The sequence below is a fragment of the Epinephelus fuscoguttatus genome, linkage group LG4 (assembly GCF_011397635.1).
Source record: "Epinephelus fuscoguttatus linkage group LG4, E.fuscoguttatus.final_Chr_v1".
In the NCBI taxonomy this organism is placed as follows: domain Eukaryota; kingdom Metazoa; phylum Chordata; class Actinopteri; order Perciformes; family Serranidae; genus Epinephelus; species Epinephelus fuscoguttatus.
In genome coordinates, this window is record NC_064755.1 from 6,507,246 (window position 1) to 6,532,560 (window position 25,315).

Consider the following 25,315-nt stretch of genomic DNA (forward strand, 5'->3'; position numbering starts at 1 on the left):
CCTGAGGGAGTCCCAAAGAGAAATTCTGTATCTGTGTTAATGTGTGTTTGACACTGAAATATTAAAGTCCAAAGCCAATCCAAAGGTTATTGTCAATACAATTCCCTATTTGTCCAATTAATTGAACTGCTTTTCTATTTCCAGGTGACTCCATGGGGGCCTGAGTGGTGTTTGGAAGACTGGGAATCATATTCAACATTTTGTTCTTTTTTACTCTTCTTCATTAGTTAAAAGGACGATAGAAAAGGGGCAGTGAGCTGGATAACAAAAGGATATATCAGAGAGAAGAAAACAAGCACAATGTTCATTTCCCCTTCTCAGTGATCAAAGACTTGTGAAAACGAAATTCACAGCTGTTTCTTCCACTACAGTGATAATCAAAGCTGTGAGATCCTTAAGCTTCACAGCAGTCAATATCACATGCTACTTTTAACTGCATTGGCTTTAAATTAGAGTTGATGCTCTAATGAAGGAGAAAAAACATGGTGACATTTCAGAGTCATGCCCCTCATCACATTAATGAAATGAATGTAACCTGTGATTAACAAACACTCGTGGTATAAAAAGGCCAGCTGCTAGCAGATATGTCTGACAACGTGAGCTCCAGAATTGACACCCCAACCAACATCTCTCTGAGTCCCAGTGCCGCCGTCTCTGAGTCACTGGAGTACAAGACGGTGTCAGTGTTCCTGGTCCTGCTGGTGTGTGGCGTGGGCATCGTGGGGAACATCATGGTGGTCCTCGTAGTCCTCACCACACGCCACATGCGGACACCCACCAACTGTTACCTAGTCAGCCTGGCCATAGCTGACCTGACGGTGCTGGTAGCAGCCGGGCTGCCCAACGTGTCGCACAGTCTGACAGGCACATGGGTCTTTGGCCACGCTGGCTGTCTGGGGATCACCTACCTTCAGTACCTGGGCATCAATGTGTCCTCCTGCTCCATCACCGCCTTCACCGTGGAGAGGTGAGGATGGCCAAATGACCAACTACAACTGCTCTCAGTACAGCTTTTGCTGGATTGTGCTGGTTTGAGCTCTTATTGGTATTCATTTTAATTTCAATAGAGAATGCATTGTCTTTAAATTGCAATGTTCACATAGCACTATTTGCCATGTAATAATAGTGGGGTAATGGTATGTATGTTAATGCAGTGTCCCACTGGCTAGCTCATTGTAGCATTGTGCTCATTAAGTCCCCAGGAACAGCACTGGGCTCTGACGCCAATTTTACAGTCGCTTTATAGTGGCTAAACATGTATTTACATCGTCTGGGTCTATTATGTGAGCATTGTAGGACTATCCAGATGACGTGAGCCCAACATTCTGTTTCGCCATCTGTATCAGTCTGGACTCAGTGCTGCTCGCTTTGCATCCAGAAATTAACATCCAACTGGGGCCAATCAGGGACCTGCACTGTAGTTGATAATGTAAGCAGCCAATTAGGGACTGCGTTGTAGCTGGTAATGTAAAATGCAGGCTGCAGCTTGCAGAACAGTAATGGTGACTCCTGAAGCAATAAGCGCTAACTCTTACATTAGTAAACACAGTATTGTGTTGTATGGTATGCACTTGTGAAGTTTCTTGGAGGAAAAGACATTTTTTGCTGGTTTTCCAACTGGATTTGACTAAAGATTAATTTATCAACTGGCTCTGTTGGTGATGAAAAAGACATTCCCTGGTGTTTGGTTTCCATGATTGGCTGAAGGAGTTTGTCGGTCAAGAGTAGGCCTACTCCCACCCACTGAAAGTGTTTGGGGCAGCATTGAGTCCAGACTGATACAGAGAGTTAAACAGAATGTTGAGCTCACATAATCAGGATGGTCCCACCTGGCTAATCACGTGATGCCATGTTTCCCAAAAAGACTTTTTTCCATAGACCTGCATTGTGAAAGAGACATCTGTAAATCTGTGGATAAGTGAGTGTCACAACCCCTGCAAAATGACATGTTTCACCATCAGAATTTGATCCATGTGGTTCAAAAGTCAAGAAGAGCCACGCGATTGAATTGTTATAACCCCAGTCAAGTAAGTGGAGTGCCAAACTGGAAGTTAGCCATTGGGCCACCTGAAGTCTCTAGTGCACTTGCTGTATGGGCCCCATGATGCAGAATATCTGGGTGTTGTTATACCATGGAAATAGACCTTTTGGGGCTTCATGCACCACTGAGCAACTCTCATAGGAATGTACCGGGTCCCAGCTCCAACGCTGCATCCAGTTCTCTTTGTACATTTATAGTGCCTCTACAGCTGTTAATGCACTGTCATTGTGGAAACCTAGCACCCACCTTCCTCGGTTTCCCCTGGCTAACACTGTGAAAAAAAAAAAAAAAAAAAAAAATATATATATATATATATAAAGAAGTAACCGCTGTAACATTTTCACTGACCTCCATGCTACTTTCTACTGTTTACTAACCTGTATTCTGGCCTGCCTTTGACATCAGATGTGACACACCAGTAGTATTTACCCATGTTTAAACAACATGTGTACATAGGTCTTTGTCGAGATCAGCTAAATATTCATCCACTGAACGCATTCTGTACTCGTGAGACTTGGAAAAACAAAACAAAAAGAAAAAATGATCCATTTCTCTGTAAGGTCCTTTCCATGATGTTGTCAGACACTGTTAGTGACAAAAAAAAGCACTTTTAATGAACAAAAATTGACAGGGTGCACCTGCCCTGAGTGGCTTGTTTCACTCCTCCCGGCTGCAGCACTCTCTCTAAACACTGGACCAATTTAAAAAAATGTTGTATCCACAAATCACCTAAACATGAAAACAGGGGAAAAGAGGGTCCAGGTTGAATCCGGGAGTTCTGCTTTAATTTAACAAGTTTGTCTCATGTCAGAATAAGCTCTTGAATCACCTATTCATTATGTAAATGTCATGACAGCGATGTTATTAGCTTAGATCTAATGACATTTCAACACTTTAAGCACACCACAAACTGGTAGATTAACATAAAGGCTGCAGCAGCAAAAGAGACAGACAAATGTGCATCTTATTCCATTTAATACCACTATAATGAATTCAATATTTCAATCATCTTCTCTTTTGCAAATACAAAAAATAAATAAATAAATCAGTTTAATAAATTATGAAACATTGTGAAAGAGCCAAAGGAGATTTTTTATATATCAGATCAGTCGAGTGTGACCAGGGCAAAAAAAAATATTTAAAAAAATTGTACAAATAATCTGACCAACAGTCTTTCTCTGTATTTTTAATTTTTATGCCAACTGCATTGATGAATAAATGAATACACAGCAAAACTCATACACACTCATATATACAACATGTGAGGAGGAGCTGTTACCCACAGCAACTGCTCTACTGCAGTCTTAGATAATAAAAATGAGAAAAGCATTGCATAAATAACACTGTTGCACGTACAGATTGTTGGTAGTTAAAAATATTAAAAGCCATGGTTGTGTTTAACCCTGCTCTTTGCATACAGGTACATAGCTATCTGCCATCCAATGAAGGCTCAGACAGTCTGCACAGTGTCCCGGGCCAAGCGCATCATTGCTGGTGTTTGGATCTTCACCTGTGTCTACTGCATGCTGTGGTTTTTCCTGGTGGACATTCAGGTTAGATAAATACATTACATTCTACATTACATGTTGTGTGTTACTGGTTTAGTACCACAGCAACAGCAGAGCAACCCAGATTACTGATTCAAAAATAAAGCACATGTACTGTGGCCACAGTAATTTCCTCAGTGTATAAATACACAGATAAAGCGAAAGGTACAAATATAAAAAGTACCCCTCACAGGGAGTGCATTGTGTTTCAGTGGGTACATGAGTCACAAATTGAGGAATAGAACATTTGTAATAGCCTCTTTTGTCCATATGCTGGTTTAACTGCAGGTGAATGTGAAAAGGTTTTTAAGAGCTCTGTGCCATTTCTGAGAGGAATGGCATTATTGTGATGAGATGTGAAAGATTATGAGCATCTGATCCCGGAGCCACTTGCCTGTTATGTAATAGCATCTCTGTGATAACTGTGTGACATGCAGGTCAGTAAGGATGGACATGTGCAGTGTGGCTACAGAGTGAAACGCGAGCTCTACCTGCCCATCTACCTCATCGACTTTGCCATTTTCTATGTAATCCCGCTGCTCCTCGCCATTGTGCTGTATGGCTTGATAGCACGCATCCTCTACCTCAGGTACTGTAAAAGGTCTTTCAAACCATATTAATGAATGAGTTAATTCATTATCAAGGGTAATTCCATCAATTTTACATATTCAGTGTATCAGTGTAATTATCATGTGGAGTGCTAAGCCTGTGGAAAGAGTTGTGTTATGTGATGGGTATCTACCAGGTAGGGAGTCAAATTAAAGGAATTCATGCTTCATTATGGAAAACACATGCTCCAGTGGTTTTGGAGATTGACCTAAACTGGGGACTAAAATTCAAGATATCTGACTCTGCTTGAAGTTGAAAACTCACTTTAGATACAAGATTAATGATAATTACCAACTAACACCTTCATAACTTTTGCATTTGTTGATCTTTTTTTGAATTGCACTAATCACTAATTTTATATTAAGAATGTATCAAACAAATGAGTGTAAGGTGAAAGGAGTGGCTCATAGTGATAAACCCACAGAGAACTATAACTAGAGATGCACCAATTGCAATTTTCTTGGCTAATTCTTATTTCCATTTTTTTTTTTTAAGTTTGATCTGCAGATTCCGATTTTTCAACTTTGCCCTAATGAAAATTCAGTTGAATGCTCATAATAGAACATTGACTTTTAAATAACTTTTACATTTTCTCCAAAACTGCAATTTCTCTGAACAGCATGCAATGGAATGAATAACACCTTTTTCCCTGATGGTCTCAATAAATCGCTGAAGTTGTTGCTAGTTGCATTTTAGAAATAAAGTCACCAGGGTCTGAAAATTGCTAACAATGTGTATTTTTACGACCTGGGAATGAGAACCATTTGCAATGGCTATGAACTCTCTGTGTCGCTGTGCATGCAATGTGAGCCGCTGGTGATGCGTGCATGCAAATTGGATGTGCACAGGATGGGCTATATTTGAGACTGACTGGCTTGTCACCGGTCATGGCCAATCAAGCTGAAAAGTGATACCGGTAACCAGGCAATTGATCGGTGCATCTCTAACTGTAATCACTGGTACAGTTTCGCTCTGCTCTATGGAGCATGTGAGCACATCTCAGTTTATTGTCTTGTTTCATTCTTACTGCTCTCATAAGCTTCATTTCCAGTTGCAGCAGTCAGCTGTTGTCAGTGAAAAAACACCACCAAACAGCAGACAAACCAAGTTAGCAACTAGCTGGTGAATATAGTGGAGCCTTTATGCAGCTTAAGAGCCAGATATTTCACTCAGAGGTTGGCGGAGACTAAAGCAGAGTTAAAAGTCCAAACTTAGAACAACTATTAATGTTGCTGTGTTTCTGCTGGATGTGTAAATAGCCAGTGGCTTTCTAGCTATAACTGTAACTTTATATTGTGACAGTATGTCAACTGTTTTGGCAACCTGTTCCTGTTGTTCCTAAAGACAGCGGCCAAAAAAGCTTTTACTTTTTCTGGTTTAAAATTATCTTAAAATCACAAAGTAATCACAAAATTGCCTAATACCATTGTTAGTATAGACTGTCCTTATTTGTGCATGTCAAATTAAGATGAGAAAAAAAAGACAACATACATGTTTAAGGCATTTTTGACCTTTCTTGCAGTATTGCATTTTGGAGTGAAACAAGGCAGGAAAACACATTTATAGTTGGCTTACATCAACATTGTGGCTCATATTAAAAGCCTTAAAAAATAAAATTAAAATATTGTCTTGGGCAATTGTCTGTTATAATGGTGGTGCTCTAAAAGGTTGTTTCAGAAGATTCTCTAACTAGACAGAAACAATTATGGGCAAATAACAATAAATGCTTGTCTTTTAGGGGACATATCTGCTGACAAACAAAGATACTAAATGCTCGCCATAAATAAAAGGCTGGCATTGTATGTTTCTGCAAACTACAATTATGTAACATTTGCAATCTTCATACATATCCTATCAATGTTTCTACAGTGGCACAGTATATGAGCTGACTTTGTCAACAGGAGGTGGAGGGGATAGTGGATGGTGTGTCACCTAGGTGAAATGGCTGCCAAGCTGCAGACCACTGTTAAAGACCAACAACAAAACCAGTTGTGATTTAGCGATTCATTGCCGTGTTTCCAGCGGCTTTTTAAGCACCAAACTTGGGTGTTTTTAGGTGCTGCAAAAAGTGATTTGTTCTTACTGAGACATTACTGCTTTTCTTGTTGAGATAGTGGCATAAAAAGTAGCTGTTTTTTACTGAGACAACAGTGCTTTTCATGTGAGGATTGTGCCCCCAAAATCAAGTATTTTAGGCCAAAATATGATCTTTTATCTCACCATGACCAAGTGGTTTTTGTGCCTAAACCTAACCACATGTTAACCACAGCACTGTTCAAATATAAAGTTTCATGCATCTGCAACATAATAATGTGCAAATGTAATATATCCTTGTTTTTCAGAAATATACAATGTCAGCATTTTTTCTGGCGGTTCAGTTGTTACATTCAAATACACCCTCATTTAATCAAGAAACCAAACATACAAATCTGACATGCTGCTTGTGTCCCTCCAGCCCTCTGCCCAACCATCCTGACACTAGTGCCACCACATTGCGTCGGAGCTGCCGCGAAGCCTCTGAAGTGGGGAAGGGGGGTCGCCAGGGCCGGCCAAAGAGCGCGCTCTCCTCCAGGAAACAGGTTTCTGCCTCATCCTACATTCAACCCCTTTCCCATTAACCCCTCCCACATTCTCCTATCTTGCTCTTACATCTTGTCTTGTCTATCAAGTAATTGCTGTGCGATAGCTTTAGTCACATTTGACCTCAGACTCGTCTTTGGCTGCTTGTCTGTGATCTGGTGGGAATATAGAGGCAATGAGTCCCTCTTAACAGCATGGTGATGATGCCCCTGCCGTCCATTGCCTCAGAGAAGTGGCCTCTTGTCGGCTCTCTGTCCTGGCTGTTACGAGGCCCCGAAGGCAATCGTGGCGGTAATGGCTTCTTCTCCTTGGGCTGTTCAGTCAAAGAAGCTACTTACTGAGGAAGCTCTCTCTCCTAGGTTGCATGGTATTGGTAGAGTGCTGCTTTGTCTCTATATTCTTGGATGTAGAATACAGTCTCTCAGGCTTTTTGGTCTTAAAAGCATCTACCTTTACATGCCTTTATCCACTCAGAAGGTTTATGACAATGTTCTTTTTAATGCAGAAGGGACTAGTTTTACATGCACATTTTGTTCTTTCAAAAGTTGTATGGCAGTTGAAAAGTCACAGTACAGAGATTTGTATTAAATATAAAAGCAGTAGAAGTATATGTCACTGAATGTCAGTGTTTTTTTTTCTTTTGTTTCAGCATTTTTGTATGAAAATGTTCTTATATTTGAACAATAAAAACCCAGTTAGTTTAGGACTGAATCACTGTAAAGCCTTGGTCCTCTTAGGATTATTACATTTACAAGAGGACAAAAGCAGGTCAGTGCCCCTGTATGCTCCAAATGAAGCGCTTGTCTGATTGTTTAACAGCAGCTGAAACCTGCTGTTTGAGTGTGGAATTGGTGTTTTAACTCTAGGAGATGAATCAGACAGGCATCGTGATGGAGCCACAAGTAAAGAATAAGCGTTTTTAAAATCACAAATTTTGTTTTATTGTTTTTTTTTACTGATTTAAAAAACTTACTACTGCATTGTGTGAGGCAGAAAATATAAAATATCATATTTAAAGTCCTGCAACCAACCATGCATTTCAATCTGGAGAGACAGATGAATGATGTAAAAATAATATTTAATACAGAGTATGATTTAACAGAGTTTAGATTTTACAGATGTCTTTGCCACAGATACGTGAGACAGATTTTTTGGGGTCGAGGGACATCTGAGCAGCAGCAAGATAAATCCCCCTTTGGAGTCCAGACACTGGTGGAGGTGGTAGTGGCTGATGACGCTGAGGCTGATGGCTGATGAGGCAGAGGAGGTTGATGATTCCGTGAACATTAGGCTGTGATGGGGAGGTGAAGCGGGAGCTTACAACTGCAGCATGAAAGAACCATATTTAAAACTAGAAGCAGTAAGATGATGGAGAAAGGGTATGTGCTATTGGCTGATTGTGAATCAGCTGTAGAACAGCTGATGACTCAACTGACAGTCCCGGACACTGACAGCTAGAGACAGAGAGTATGCATACGTGCAAGGAGTACATGTAAGAGTGAGAAAGAAAAAATACGCATGGAAGTGTTCCTGCCTGAACTTTAGCTAGAGCTTCAATTCTTGTATCCCTCTATTTTGGTGACAGTGTTGTGTTCCTACAGTTATGTCTGTCTGGTAGCCCTTGGAACCCATCAGCTATTCATGTGATGACAATAAAGCCTCTGTGGCAAATGTTCTGGTGTAGCCAGGCCAAGACTCCGTGTGTGCCACATGGTTTTAACTGGATTAGCAATTTGAAACAGTTCCAAATGACATTTTGGCAAGTCTCTATGAACAAATATCTGCATATAAATGCAATAAATTAGGAAAAAGCTGATAAAAAGCTAAATTGTTGTCAGGCAGTGGATGATGGGTTGCGAAATTGCATTTCTGCCAATGTGTTCCGCTATTTTTGCTCTCCACATGGACTGTTTACCTGCAGACAACCAAAGCCCACTCAAATGTAATTGGTTAATACTACTTGAACTACAAATGGAACACTTTCAATACCAATATTTTGTACCGCTGCCTACCAGTTCTGCATACATATGCAGATATCTGTTTAGAGAGATTAAATACCCCTTTAAGGGGCCCCTTGACCTTTTCAAATTACTTTTAAAACACAGAGTAAAAAGACTTTTTTCAAAAATGTATAATTTTATAATTACTTTTGTTTGATTTCAATGAGTAGGTTATAGAAGTTTCCGAATACCTTTGGCACAGATTTGTGTCTTATGTTAAATAGTGTTGGCAGGATTTGTTTTTAGGGAGAGTTGGTTCCACAGTGTTACAGTCTACAAGGGCTAAGATACTGCAAACATCAATCCTGGCTCTGACCTCTGAATAGATGTCTGTAAACTATGTTGGTAATTGCCAGGAATACAAATTTCCAACTTACTCAATACAAAAACATACACAAAACAGGTATTACCTAACATGAAATGCACAGAATGGGACTAGCCAACAGAAACGCTTGCTCGCAATGCATCCTTAACACCACAGACAATTGAATGCTAACTGGGGCTGTCAGCCAGTTTGCTTTTTTGAAAGGTCACATTATCCTTCGGATAATGCTGCGCTGTAATTGCTCTGGGTTTGTTCCCGCCATACTCAGTCATACGATCCCATCACCCACTAGTACATTTGTTCCCCATTCTGTCATTAACTTCCCTGTGTATACCAGCCCTCTTTCCCCAGTCTTTTTCAAGATCATCTAATGTGCTACCCAATCTTAAGGCCTTTGCACACCAAGTCTGCTCCAAACTTTCATCCATCATTAAAGTTTCAGAGTAGGCTTGATTTTCTTCAATTTTTTTTTAATCTGTCAAAGAGAGAGTTGTTTGACCAAGATGCAGTGAAGAAAATGTGGCGTAACCTGTGGAACACGTACATTGCGAGAGAGAGGAACAGGTGCACTGCACAGTATCATTTCATAACTCCGATAGCTTTCTTTGAACAGGTCAGATAGACCTAGTAATATTCAGGTGGATGATGATAGATGATGAAGACTGCACACAGAACACAGACAGAGAGAGAAAGAGTGAGAAAGGAGAGAGAGAGAGAGAGAGAGAGAGAGAGCGATAGTGTAGGAGCAAGTGTTTCTTTGCTTTTTGTCTCATATTGAAAAGGTTCACATTGCATAGAATGATAAAGCATATTGGACCCAGTTACTGTATGATAAATAAATGCATAAATAAAATATGGATTTTGTGTGCAAAGTTCTTAAGGCTGCTGTCTAATAGTAAAAAAAAACAACATCCCATATCTTTTCCTAAACACTTTTCCTTGACTTCAATAGAAAATGTTATTAGGTCAAGGACAGATGTCAAGGAAAATTCATAAGGACTTAGGAAAAGACAACTGCGGTGCCAAGAGAATTCACCTGCACTCACTATGGGCTATGTAATTATGCAAAGACAGATGTTATTGACTTTGGTCTGCCATGGTGAAACTACAGTGCTCTGCGGGTGGACTACTAAAACCCCATCTTAGGTACTTCACCCTATGTGTTCTTACTGTGTTGTTTCATGCAGACTATATAAATGTGGAAAATAATGACTTCACTGATTTCATTGTGATTTTCACAATGAGAACGTTGCTCATGCTCACCCTCATGTCACCTCATATTTATTGGCATGAATCCCAGTTTGTATGATTGCATATGAATAACCATTACATTCTGCTGTCATGTTGACTAGTTTCATGAACAGCCATGGTGCATTGACGGTGCTCTGACGAAAATACCTATCAAAGAAGCCTGCAATGCAAAGCCTCTTAGCTCAGGGTTTGTTTGGCTGCACTGTAAAATCTTCTGGTGCATTTTTAATATAATAGTCAATCAAGGAGTGTTTCCTGCCTGCAGTGGTTGACATGCAATTGCGAACTGAACTGTCAGATCTATGTTATTATAACTAGAGTCGTGTCGAAATTAACCAGAACTGAAATTTAAGGATTATCATTTTTCAGAAACTTAAATTCATGTTTTCAGCAACCCAGTCACTGGAATAAATATTACCATTGTACATTTTAAAGTTATTGTATGGCTGATACAAACACTTAACATTTCTTTTTGTTTCAACAAGGCATGTGGTATAACGTGGTTAGATTTAGGCACATAAACCACTTTGTTATGGTTAGGAAAAAAAATCATGTTTTGGTTTAAAACACCCGCTTTTAATTATGCCATCCTAATGAAAAAAAATCAGCTCCTATATTACATCACTTTAGAAATCTTGATATGAAGGCTGTTCTCATGCATTGTTTGTAAGTTTTTCTATAAACAGTATAATGCATCAAAATTTATACGTATCCTACGTAATCATGAGCCAGTAATTTGTGTATACCCCACATATTTGCGAAGGCTGCACACGTCTGCATCACAAGACGTCACGCTGTCGCCATGTTTCTTTCCCTAGCCCTAACCACAGTAACTTTACTTGCCTAAACCTACCCTCAGTAACGTTATGTTAAGTATGTAACTTTACATTAATTGTGTAATTTTACATTGAGTACGCAACGTCATTCGTGGGGTGCTAATTTGTAGGACATCATCTGGCACGTTGTGTGTGTATTTTTGTCGGATTATCATACAAACTGTTGTTTAAGGATATGTTGTGATATGTTACATATGAAGTGTACAAATGTTACAAACCAATGGTTTGCAAACACCTATAATACCGAGATTTTCTTCTGGTGGCCACTTGAGGGCAGTGGAAACAAGCTGTGTATTATCACCCTATAAAGTGGCTGTGTTAAACTTGGTAGCAAACGATTATCTTTCCACACATTCAGCAGTACTTTATCTGGAGTGGTGTTTATGTTCACCTGATGAATGTAAATCCAATATTGATTTTTCCATTCCATTCTCCACAATGTAACCAGCTAGAGTACAGGTGGCTTATCAGCCCCTAGAAGCGGGGTTGATGAGTCTGATTGGAGTAACCCATACAGTCAATCTGAGTTCCATAAAACCAAAACAGTGAGCTGAATGAAGCTAAAAAGCTCTTTAGACCTAATAATTCTATATGGGTTCATTAAATATACTGTATAATAAGTATGGATGGCATGAAAGCTTCCAAAATATGAGGCCAAAACATCTAGATCACCCCCTTGTGGCTGGCTGCAGTATAGTTCATAAACCCTGCCCTCTCCATGTTAGCAGATGGAACATGGGATGAACTAAAAAAGTACATGTTGAAATTTTTTTTTCTCCCAAAAATGCTTTCCGTCATTTTAGGTAGGTTTATCTGTTGTTATCTATTATTATCTGTTCAAGTGTTCATTTTTCTGAGAAATTATTTTTTAATTATTTGATGCTATAAAAAGGTGGTTTGAGGTCATGACTGACAGCTGTGTGTGCCAATTGGTGTGCTTGCTATAAATGGTGCTGCTCATGATTTGTTAGACTGGTCTATAGACGGAAGTCGACAGTGCAGAGATTGCTGTGACTCTGGCTCCAAATGACGAAGATGGCAGCACGTGTATCTGGGATGACTTTGTTGGTGTGCAGTGGGATGAAGTGTAGACCTGTTGTCCGTCTTTATATACAATCATTGGTTCTTAACTATGAGTGAGGCCTGTCACAATAATTTTTTCCATTGCAGACATTAAAACATCTGATCTGATCAGGATGCCGCCTGGGCACCACCTGTTAGAGACCCCAGGGCAGACCTAGATCATGCTTGAGGGAATATGTATCTCAACTGGCCTGGGAATCCCTCGGGCTCCCCTAGAAGGAGCTGGAAAACGTTGCTGGGGCAAGAGACATCTGAAATGCTTTGCTCAGCCTGCTGCGCCGCAACTCTGCCCCAGATAAGTGGTTGAATATGGATGGATAGATATTGAAATATTAGTGTTTGCAGCTTTTAGGGTTTTCTGTTCACAGGCTTGTACTTTTGACTTTTTATCTAAGAACCAGATATTTTCTAACACAGTTGCTCATTGTTTGTACTCATGATTAAACTGGGAGGGTTTAACACCCTTCCAAGCTGTTAAAGTGCTTAAACTGCTAGTCATCAAACAATGGGCTCCATGCATGAATGTTTTCTTAATTTTCTCCTATATTTGTTCTTGGACAAAAGCAATAAGAGGAAAATTAGAAAATCCTATGTGGGATTCACGAAACGTGTGCTAACAACAAGTCTGTTCTTACCCACCTGAGTATGTTATTGAATTGCGTTTGATCTTAAATTGGATGCATGTGCCACACAATTTGTAATTAGCAAAGGGAAACGCATCAATAAACTCAAATAATGGCAGCAGACTTAAGTGCTGTGTGCAAACCACAACCTAACAAGACACTAACAAAAGATGAAAAGAAAGAAAAAGGAAAGGAAAATGCCTCCTAAGGGCAGCAAAAAGGAAAAAAACAACTTTTTCATAAATAAATGACAGTCAAATATACCTTTAAAAGACAATAAAATAAACCCTTTATCAAATAAATGCTATGACAGTGTAGATCTAGGTCTTTTTTTTACAATGTGACAAAAGTGAAATGAGTCACTGACAAGCTTCAAAGCCACGTCTGTGGTCAGGTTCCATGAAACCATCAACCTCCATGTCTTCAGGTGGTGGCTGGTTAGATGGGGGGCATTGCAATGTTGTGCAGAACACAGCAGGCCATGGCTATTTCACACAGTTTTTCAAGTGTGTATAAAAGCATACCACCTGCTGTATCTAGGCATAGCCACCGGCCTCTGAGTATACCTTAGCGCACTACACACAGCGAGTGTCAGTATCTGGTTATAGGCCACCTCCTGCTGGGTCTGTGGGTTGGTAAGCAGTGTCGTAAGCCATAGTGATATCAGATTGTCCCTGAACTAAATAGAAATTGGATTTATGTTGAAAGGTAGTAATACAGACTTTTGAAAATTCTGTCATAACACTTACCAATAAGCCACTCATCTTCAACGGCACACTTGCATGTGTGCTCCCCTTAGACACGCGTGTGTGTGTGTGTGTGTGTGTGTGTGTGTGTGTGTGCATACTGGTCTAATTTATTTGTCGTTTAGGGTAGGCCAATTCATCTTTAATACATGTAAACATTTACAATTATTAAGGGTCTTAAGTCTCATTCAAGAAACATGTTTCTTCTGTGTAATCATAAAATAAATTGCTTTATTGTCATCAGTCTGGGCAAAGCAAAATCAGTGATTCCTCTTGAAACACATTATATTTATTATAAAATACTTCTTGAAAACATGAAAAGACTGAGAACTGTGGTGTCCTGTAGAGTTGGACGGTTAAGGCCCTGACAAACTGAGCTGATGGTCAATGTTGAGCTGTCTGTGAGCACCTGTTGCTGACTCCTTGTGGCGCATCCCGCATCACTGGCCCTCGTCAGCCCATTTCGACTTTTTTTCAGTTGGTGAATGAAATCACTCTGATCAGAAGTTGAACTCAGTGCACGAGCAGAGAAATGGATGTAAGGGCAGTAAACAAAGAGCTAAAGTCAAGAGGGAGTGAGATGGAAACAAACTTGTCACATGAGTTAAGATTATTTTTCTTTAGCCATGCGGATTCTTCAGCAGAAATGTTTCCATATGGTTCGTATTATTGTTCACTAGCCCAGGGTAAATGTGCTCTGCTCTTTCAACATTGAAACATGTTAATGTGCTAATTGGCTAACTAGTGTCAAGACAGTCTTTTGGTTTCCCTTTTTGAATAACAGTTAAAGACTAGCACAGCCTGCTGGTGTGAAGAGTTATTTCCTCGCACACAGGCACAGAGCACACGAGCTGGTTGGCCATCAGCTGTAGTCTTTGTAGTGTGTTCATGTGCAACTTTTTGGCCTTTGATGTCAGTTTGGCGTGTCTGGGCCTTTAAACTGTTTTTCACCACTTTATGTCCAGGATTTTTGGGCATGCCTCCTAAAATCATGGCTTGATGATGCACTGGAGCCATCCTTGTTTAACTACGTTACTACTAACTTCCACACCCCGCTGAGTTCGCTACATTCCATAAGCTCTCTTAGCTCTTTCAGGCTCATAAAAACATTTTGCATCAACATCTTTGGTAAATGCCACAATCATATAAAGAAAAGCAGAACAGCCATCACTATCGTACCTTTCAGTCTTTCTAGCTGAATCAGCTACCCCACCTGCTGGCAGTAACTGCTTACTGCTGTGGGTGTGTGCTTTGTGCTAATGTAAACTGCGGTTAGCTGCTCAATGAGAGGCTATCGCTGTACAGTGGCTCTCTCATTCTTTGTTTCGGAGGGTGTGTGTGCTACTGGGTTCAATCAATCAATCAATCAATTTTATTTATAAAGCCCAATATCACAAATCACAATTTGCCTCACAGGGCTTTACAGCATACGACATCCCTCTGTCCTTAAGACCCTCACAGCGGATAAGGAAAAACTCCCCAAAAAAACCCTTTAACGGGGGAAAAAAAACGGTAGAAACCTCAGGAAGAGCAACTGAGGAGGGATCCCTCTTCCAGGACGGACAGACGTGCAATAGATGTCGTAGCAACTAACAAGAGCCTGTAGCTGCACAGCAGCTCTTCCTGCGGCTCATCCTTCGGCAAGGTGATGTGTGTGCTTTGAGCTACTGAGTTAGCTGCTAACGAGAGTCTCTATTTGCGTGATTGCTCATTCTTTGGCTCCAGGATTGTGTATGTCACTTTGCATCTAGATTAATAAGAGTCTGTCCCTTTGCAGCAGCTTGATCTTCAGCTCCATCAGTGGACACGTCCCTAGTGTCTCAGAGCAGAGAGTAGCCTACTGTTCATTCAAAGTAAAATGCACCCAAAATAGCCGAGAGGCTAATTTTCATCGGTAGTCCCTTTGCCAGGCATCAATAAAATTCATTCATTCATTCATCTTCTAACCGCTTCATCCTCTTGAGGGTCGCGGGGGGGCTGGAGCCTATCCCAGCTGACATCGGGCGAGCGGCAGGGTACACCCTGGACAGGTCGCCAGACTATCGCAGGGCTGACACATAGTGACAGACAACCATTCACGCTCACATTCACACCTATGGACAATTTAGAGTTATCAATTAACCTAGTCCCCAATCTGCATGTCTTTGGACTGTGGGAGGAAGCCGGAGTGCCCGGAGAGAACCCACGCTGACACGGGGAGAACATGCAAACTCCACACAAAAGGGCTCCCACGCCCGGGATCGAACCGGCAACCCTCTTGCTGTGAGGCGAGAGTGCTAACCACCACACCACCGTGCCGCCATCAATAAACTATATATAAAAAAATAACCCATTAAAGATAAACATTATTTACAAGATAAACATTCTGTACGGCACACACATACCGTTGACTGACAATAACCCACAATTGCATGATGCACTCCTATATAATAGTGAGGCAAACATTAATGTTCACATGTTTGTGTTTCAACAAGCCATTTCTTGGCATTGCGCTTGAATGAATGATATGACGGAGATACTCTGACTGATTGTGGTACTGAATTCCATTGATGTGATGCTCTGAAGGAGAAAACTGCTTGACTGAATGTAGTTTTTCTTAAGGGAATTGTGCAGTCTCCCCTCACTGCACCTCTCGTACCCCTATTACCAGAAGATCTGGTATTAACGTGTCCAGATAGAGCAGGAGGAGCTGAACCATGCAAGATCTTATATACCAGACAGATGTTTTTGAATATAATGAGGTTTTCCCAACTAAACAATTTATAATTATTCAGTATATGACAATGATGAAATCTGAAAGGTTTCCTGTCTAATAATTTAAGTGCTTGTTTAAATAATGATTCTATAGTTTTCATTATTGTGGTGTTTGCAGTAGACCAACTAGACAGTATGTGATGTGGGAGAGAACCATCGCAAAGAAGTACATCTTGGCTGCTTCAGTTGAAAACGAGTCCCTGATGAATCTGAAGTTTGATAAACTGAACTTAACTTTGTTCCTGACTTTCTTAATGTGGGTTTTGAAGCTGAGGTTTGAATCTATGTGCAGTCCTAGGTATTTGTATTCTGTAACCACCTGTACCCTCTCTCCAGAGATGAAAACAGCAGGCATCACATTTATGCTTGTTTTTTTCTTAGAAAAAAAAAACCATACAGACTGTTTTTGACAGGTTAAGTTGCAGAGAGGACAGTTTAAGCCAGGCTGTGACTAATAACATAGCATCTGCTAACTTTGTTGCAACTTCCTCTGGTGTTTTTCCATAACCAACTATAACTGTGTCATCAGCATACATTAATATATCATAATTATCACACATACAATAGGACCAAGTACTGAACCTTGTGGGACACCAGTTGATAACTGCAAGGGGTTGGAGTTACGATTTTCAATTCTAACAATTTGAGAACGAGATGAGAGGTAGGATTTGATGAGGCTGATGAATTCCATGGAGAGATTGAAGTTCAGGAGTTTGTTCAGTAGAATTGAGTGGTTAACTGTGTCAAATGCTTTCTGCAGGTCAAGGAAAACAGCCCCCACTGACCCTCCTATGTCCATTGATGCTTTAACCCTTTCCATAAAGAAGCATATTGCGGTTTCTGTAGAATGATTGGCCCTGAATCCAAATTGCATTGGATGCAGAGAGAAGGAGCTGTAATTGAGGTGATTAGTGATTTGCTTGACGACCAGTTTCTCATATACCTTTGACACAGTGGGTAAAATGCTAACAGGCCTATAGTTGTAGGTAAGGAGAGGGTCACCACCTTTGAATATGGGAATGACAGTAGCCAGTTTCCATGATTCTGGGAATTTCCCCTCATTCAGTGAGATATTTATGATGTGTGTTAATGGTCCAATTATTGAAGGATAGATTTCTTTTATCATTAGTATGTCCATTCCATATACATCTGTAGCTCTTGAGGACTTGAGAGATGTGATCACTCTTGCGACTTCAGACCTGGATACTAGAATTAGATGTAATGGGGGTTCATTTGTACCACAGCTGCAAGTAGTGACAGTGTGTATATTTTTACATTGGGCAGTGAAACTCTGGGCTATGGTCTCTACTGATTCAACAAAGTATTTGTTAAGTACTTGTGCCACTTCAGCTGGATCATGTATTATTGTGTCATTGACGTTTAGTTGAATTGTATTTCTAACGGAAATGTCTTTTCCAGTCAGTTTGTTGATTTGACTCCACATGGATTTTGAGTTCCCATGACAGTTTTCAATAATCTTGGTGAAAAAGTCTGCTTTTGCTTTTCTCAGTTGCCTTATCACTCTGCTCCTTAACACTGCAAATTTCTGCCTGTCACTGCTCAGTTTGGACTTAGTGGCCATTTTAAGGGCGTTGTCTCTGTCCTTCATTAGTTGTTTTATATTATTGTTTATCCAGGGAAGAGTTTGTTTCCTGTTTTTCCATTTTATTTTAACAGCAAATTCATTGATTTTAGTTTGTAATTTCTCTGTAAAGTTTTGGGTAGTTATTTCCAGATCACTGTTCAATAACAAGTTGTCCCATTCCATTTGTTGTGTGGCTGTTTTGAAATGTTCCTGCTTGTTTTTTTATACCAATAAACTCCTTATTTCCAGAATGTGTTGCAAACCGCCTGCTAGTTAATTTTCTTGATATGAGTACCATGTTATGATCATGTTGTAGTCTTTGTAATCTTTGTAATCTTTTCAGGCCTGTTGGTGAGGATCAGATCAATTTGGGTGCTGGTATTGTTTGTAATTTGTGTTGGACGTTTAACCATCTGAGTTAAGTTAAAACTATCTGTGATTTATTTCAACTTTTTCCTTGAGATTTTGTCCTCCTAGTTTATATTAAGATCACCCATCACTATGACCTCCTTCTTGAAGTCGCACTGATACAACATTTCCTTAAACTGATCATAAAAGCCAATGTTAGCAGATGGCGACCGGTATAAAGCTATTATTGTAAAGGCCATCTGAGGTGCAAGAACCATGTTTAATCAAACACACTCTAAATCATTTAAACCTTGCCATTCAATCTCACTGCAATGGATAGTGTCTCTCACATAGATCATAACCCCACCCCCCTTTGCATCTGTATGGTCTTTCCTGTAAGTGACGTAACCTGGAACTAAAACAGCAGCACTGGGAGAGTTTTTATGTAGCCATGTTTCTGATAGACCAACAAAGTCTAGATTTGACTGTGTTAGCAGGTGGTTGACCTGATCACTTTATGATTTTAAGCTTCGTATATTTAGATGTCCGCCTAATATACCCTTAGGTTTTGCTTTTGAGTCCCAGATTGTTCGTGAGTTGTTTACTGTCTGGAAGACTTTCCACTTCCGATTCATTCGAATTGCTGTTTACTACCGTATGCTTGATTTTCAATACCGGAGGAGGGCAGTTGGGGGTGCTAATGGCGGAGGTGGTGACCTGCGGCAGCACTACCGAGAAAGAGGGGGAAGTCAGTCAGACACGTGTGGATATTGTGGTTTGAACAGTGTGCTGGATGTTGTGAGCGAGTACCCTGCTGCCCAGACCAGAGGGGTGGACACCGTCAGCTCTGTAAAACTCGGAGCGGTTCCAGAACAAATTGAAGTTATCAATGAAACTGAACCCGCTCAGAGTGCAGGTGGCTTGGAGCCAGGAGCTCAAGCTGAGAAGCCTACAGAAACACAGCACACCACAGGCGAAGGAGGGGAGGGGCCCAGAGATAAAAACAGACTTCCCGCAGCCACTCAGAAAGTTAAAAAGTTCTTTAAAATGCTCCTTTGTCACCTCGGACTGGCGAAGAGCTGTATCATTAAAACCTACGTGTATAATCAGTTTTTTGACCGAGGATGGGAGTGAGCCCAGCAGCTCCGGGATTTTTTGGAGGAGAATTGAAGCGGTGGAGCCTGGAAAGCAGTGGGTGATAGCATTAAAAAAGCGGACGTTTCTGATGATGGAGTCCCCGATTATTGCAGTTGTCGGGGGGAACAGAGGGCAAGGAGGCAAGGATGAAAATGAAGGGGGAGCCGGAGGCAACTTGTCACTGGTCGGGGGAATCTCCACTGGATCGCGGTGAGGGAAGCTGCCAGAGTGACGGCGCACTGCTTCCTTCAGGAGCCTACGCCGGGAAGAAGAGGCCGAGGTGTGGTACTGACTTACTTTTCTTCGAGTGAACCCTTAAATTTCAAAGAACAAGCATGAAGTGTGCAAATTTTGTTGAAAAGTTTAAAAAACAAAAATTTACATGCACAATTTAAGATGAAATCTGTGCGTGGGCAGGATTCATACATGAGGCCCAATGTCTCTGCAGAAAAACAATTTTACTTCTGGACTGCTGGATGCCTTGAAAAGACGGCTCTTGGGTGCTTCACCGTCCCCTGCGACCTTTAGCATAGGCACTGTGTCACTATGTGCATGTCTTTGTATGAACACAGGCCTCGGTGAGACTGAAGTCTCATGTGAGAGCAGCGAGAAGATCCTAATCTTGTGTTCAAGGGGCTCCATCTAGGAGCAGAAGATTTGCATAATGTGATTTGGGATTTACATTGAAGTGTTCTTAATACCGCAGATGATTTCACTCTCTCAGTTCTTCAATAGGCACTTCATGCTCTTTCATTCATCGTTTGATAGGCCAGCTCAATCTGATAGGAGTTTGATAAACTTGTGTATACCAAAGAATGGCACTTTTATGATTGGAGATTAATACAGTGTGGTGTGAGATTGTACAGTTTTAATCTCTGAGAGTTTCTTCATGTCTGTGATCTCCTCAAGTGCATGTTGAGGGGAAGAGAGATGGGGAAGCTCGGTCATTGTTGCCCTGGGCGAGTTGATAGCATCATAGGCTAAGTGCGAATTCTTTGGCTCAGTGGGTCGAACAGTGCATCCATTGGATTCTGGATTATGTCTGGGAGGATGATGATGCTAGCAGAAAAATCAGATCTGTTTGTAATGCGGGAGTCAAGTATCCTGCCGCCACATAATTACAGTCATTATGCATATTGAAAATGTCACCCTGATGCTTTCCATCTCATTATGGCAGTGTAGAGATAATTAGGAAGCTCTCCTTCCCGCCTCCTTCTTGTTCACTTAAACGCTTTGTTGTGCACCACCTTTTCCTTTTAACTACCTGCTGAGGTGGCTGTCACTGACTCACCACATAAGGTACGGACACATACCCTTATCTCAAATAGGATTTGCTGAGAGGACGTGTGTGCATGATACCTGGTATCAACCTGGCACGCTGAAGGTGGCTGAGAACTTGGCTGCAGGGTGAGGCTTGGAGGGAGTAGGTGTGTTACTGGCAACTGATAAGGCTAATCACTTGAGTCTTACAGGCTGACTGGCTCTGTTCCACCCTCTGTCTCGCAGGGGTACAGAAATGTCTGAGCCGTTACCATGGTCACCAGCCAGTGGTGGGGTTGGATGAGGAGGAGGGTCAAGGCATGGAGGGTGTTGTACACACAAAGAAAATGTGTGTGCATGTGCGTACACTCTCTCTCTCTCTCTCTCTCTCTCTCTCTCTCTCTCTCTCACACACACACACACACACACACACACACACACACATATTTCTGAGATACTGCAGCGATTTGCCATTTCAGGTTGAATGCCCCTGCTGTATCTTTAGTTCTGTTGGTTGGCTGGTGTTACTTGATATCGATTTTGTGTTTGTATTAGCACATTTGTCTGAATATTAGACACCCTTGATTATGTATCGACTGCCCCTCCACTTTTCCAACACCTGTTTGTTTTTTTCCTGCTGGGAAAGGTTCATCAAGACACTAATAGTACAAGGAGAAGATAACAGTGGCAACCCCAGAAATTTTTCATAGTGGTGGCTAGATAGGGCCGCTAAAAGTCTTGGGGTGGCACACCAAAACCAAAAGCCACAACTAAATTTAAGGAATTTAATTATGCTTTTGAAGTATATGCACAATTGAAAATCATTGGATATATTACTATATATAGATGGATATATTACTAATTAGCTAATGTGCATAGACTATACTGATCACAATTCTCCCCCTGGATATCAATAAAGTACACTCATTTCCAACAGAACATTCTGAGCTCCACAGCAATCCTGTTTTGGTGTCTTATATGTCTCATTAATTGTTTTTAAAATACGTTGGTTGTCCCTTTCTTAAAGAGACAAATATCCAGCTTTAATTTGAAGAAGTACATTTTTTGTAAGAAACGAAACATTTACTGGGAACAAGCCATCTCAAGTTAAGGGGAGACCTGTGGGTACCCATAGAGCCCATTGTCATTCAGATATCTTGAGGTGAGAGTTCAAGGGACCCCTTTAAAATCACCATGCTAATTTCTGTCCTTGCCAAAATTTAGCCTAAAAATATGGAGCATTATTTAGTCCCCTTGCAGACAAGCTAGCATACTTTGTACCAACGTATGCCTTTGGTTAGTTTCACAACATACCACTACCATAGCGCTAGCTCAAATAATGTGTGCCACAGCCATGTAAAGACAGTAATGTTGGCCTCCAATTATTATTGCCAAGAGGGGCAGCAATTCTACCAGGGTGGCCATGTGTGCCCTTCCAAGAAGTGAGTCAGACAATGTCACAGTGACCTTGACCTTTGACCCATGACCACCAAAATCTAATTAGTTCCTTGTTGTATCCAAGTGGATGTTTTTGCCAAATTTGAAGACATTCCCTCAAGGTGTTTGTGTGATATTGTGTTCACAAGAATGAGATGGATGCAAGGTCACATTGATCCCCTTGAAGTCTGTCATGTCTGTCGGCCAAGTCATGGCAAGACTTTATGATTCCACAACCCCCTAATCTGACATAGTGACTGTTGGAACAGATCAAAATGTCATGTAGCCTGAACCCAGCATTAGAGGCTTCATTTACACAAAATTCTGCTAACAGCTGCTGTAAAGGATTTTGAATGACTGTATCTCTGCTTCTTTCCCGACAGGTGACAAAGATGCTGGCAGTAGTGGTAATTCTATTTGCTCTACTGTGGATGCCCTACCGGACTTTAGTTTTGATCAACTCTTTTGTGTCCACACCATATCTGGATGACTGGTTCCTCCTGTTTTGTCGTACATGCATCTATGCCAACAGTGCTATAAACCCTGTGATATACAACGCCATGTCTCAGAAGTTTCGCTCAGCATTTCGAGGGCTTTACCGCTGCCAGCGGCCAGAGGGAAATCAGAGGACGCTGTCGATGATCCAGACTGGCTTCAGCACCGTACGAGACATCCGATCGTCCCAGGCCAATAGCAATGGAACAAATGAAAAAGCAAGGAGAGCGATCCTGAATACTGCAACTGACCTGAATACAAAGCAGAATGGAAGCAGTCATCAGGAGACAGCAACAGTCAATGGCAAGAAAGCAGATCATCCCATCGACATCAGCACAGCTACTGTTGGTTTGAATGGTGGTCCGGCTGAGACGGTGCCATCTGGTGATGAGGAGTTGGTTTGGGCTTCATTAAATGATACCACAGTTAATTTTGCAGACAGACAAATAACAAACGATCAGCAGGAAAGCATGTAAATTTTCATATCACCATATGGTAGGATATGAAAAAATGGAGTTTTAGGTAACGATAAAAGAGTAAAGAAACATGTGACTTGCATTTACTTCATGATTTAAAAGTGGTAGATTTCACCTTGACCACTGAGGCCACATGTTAAGAGATGAGGGATGAAGGGTGCATTGCACACGGTGGCATGGAATTTCTTAAGCCACAAAATCTGTTCAAAATTGCAGGTAAAAATGTGAGCTTCTAAATGAATCAAAGTTTATAGAAGAAAGGCTGCATATGTTTTATTTAAAGCAGTTTTTATGCTCCAAAAATACATAGCAGACTGGTTCTTGTACTGAATCAAGACCATAACGAACTCCTGAACTAGAATCTGTTTCATCTAGTGATGTAATGGAAGTCAGATATTATGAATCAAAAACAAAAAAGGATTAATTTGCCTTTGGAAGATTGTACATACTGCAATTTAACTAATTTGTCATATCTAACATTTTGTACAGAAGAATTTGATGTGACACTTTTGTGTGTAAAAAGGACACAATGATCTTTTCAATATTTCCATCACTAATCAAAGCACTTATTCTATGATTGTGTTCCTGTTTTCTAATCTGTCACACATTCTCCAGTCCAACCCAACTGCTTTAAAAGAAACACTTTCTTTTTTCTAGTACTACAGCAAGCACAGTCTAAAAGTTAAGAAAAGATAAAAAACAAATCTGTTTAGAAGATTTAGTTAACCCAACAGTGTTAAAGGTTAGGTAGGGGGTAATTATTTGTGTGAACTGCTGAGCCTGTTTATACCTGCATCTTGGGTGATACGATGACAAGTGGACAGCATTCAAGTGTAAATGAACACCAAGACGTATTGGGATCCAATCATTCAGACCACTTGGTGAGGTGGCCTGGGACAAATTTGACTGTGTCTGTTTTGTAGTGTAAATGCAAATGCATCCTGAAGCATCCTTCACAAGGACTTCATCATCAATGCAGGATGTGGTTGTTTTGGTGACAGCGCACTAATGCTCTATAAAGCCCCTTTCCCACTGCACCAAAACCCACTAACACCTGCTGACATGTGGCTTTTGTTTTGAATGGGAAAGGTTACAATCAGCATTTACACACGGGTCAAATGACTCTGCAGTAGTCATGTATATTTATCAGCTCCAGCTCCAAACTATCAACATTCAGTGACCGATGCTATGGCAGGTGTCTCAGTTTCGCGGGAGGTAATTGATGATTTTTGGGGACATGATCAGATGTCATTGAGAAATAACCAAAAGGGCCTCAACATTGGAGGGATATATTCATCATTTTATTGTTGAGAAGGTCGATGAAAAGCTTAAATTACAAGCCAAAATTTAAAGGTCACAGTGTACGCTTGTGAACGACATCTTGTTGCTGTCGCCATCAAAGACAACAAGTTAAAGTGCCACTGAAGTTAAGGTTTTTGGCTCAGAATATGAGAAAAGGATAACGGCCTTTTTACCATCTTTACCAAGAGTGTCTCTGCGTTAGTTTGGTGCTACAGTATTTACACTGAATCATTCAGCATAACGTTTGCCAACCTTTGTTATCTCTGCAATTACAGATAAGTTAATGAAGCTAAGCTCCAGAAGTTAACGTTAGCTTAACTAGAGCCCTTTGGGCAACAGCTAACAATGATGCACAATCACCAAAGTACAAAACTAGAACAAAATAGGCTAATGAGGCTAACTTTAGCTAACGTTAGCTAGAGATGTTAGAGATAACTTTATATTTCTTTCCAGCAAAGTGACAATATGTTGCCTCAAACACAATGTTGACTTACCTTAAAACAGATGTAGACATCCTTGTTAATCTTATTCATGTTGAGTTGATGTTGTGGTCTAACGTTACCGCACAACTTTATCCAAAGGAGACACTTTTCTCGGTTGAGATGTGGTTTAGGAAAGGGTAAAAAATATACCCCGTCGCCCAGCCTCTCAGGATACCTTGTGTCGGAGTTGCATGTACCCCATGCACACTGTTTGACCATTTTTAAACTCCAAATCTCTGAAAAAGCTCATAAAACCGAACAAAACTGACTTTCTGTAATGCATTTCAATGAACGGCCAGGCAGAGAATGTCCAAGTGTATGGGAATGGCTTTACGCACTGTGATTGGCTTATCGCGTTTGAGGGCGGGGCTTAGCCATAGGTCAGTTGTAGCTCTTTT

At 40.8% G+C, this 25,315-nt stretch overlaps 1 protein-coding gene across 1 annotated transcript; it reads left to right on the top strand.

The window, feature by feature from the left end:
- Positions 1-332: 332 nt before the first annotated feature.
- Positions 333-23,947, top strand: trhr2 (thyrotropin releasing hormone receptor 2). The gene is made up of 5 exons (XM_049574299.1): positions 333-967; positions 3,462-3,594; positions 4,026-4,177; positions 6,653-6,776; positions 22,546-23,947. The coding sequence occupies exons 1-5, from the start codon at positions 585-587 to the stop codon at positions 23,131-23,133; spliced, it is 1,380 nt and encodes a 459-aa protein (XP_049430256.1). The 5' UTR covers positions 333-584; the 3' UTR covers positions 23,134-23,947.
- The last annotated feature ends 1,368 nt before the right edge of the window (positions 23,948-25,315 follow it).

Excerpts from the sequence above, each read along its gene's own strand:
- trhr2 (XM_049574299.1), top strand. The coding sequence starts at position 585 with ATGTCTGACAACGTGAGCTCCAGAATTGACACCCCAACCAACATCTCT. Across the intron at positions 4,178-6,652 it reads GCACGCATCCTCTACCTCAG|CCCTCTGCCCAACCATCCTG; the intron begins GTACTGTAAAAG and ends GTGTCCCTCCAG. Across the intron at positions 6,777-22,545 it reads CGCTCTCCTCCAGGAAACAG|GTGACAAAGATGCTGGCAGT; the intron begins GTTTCTGCCTCA and ends CTTTCCCGACAG.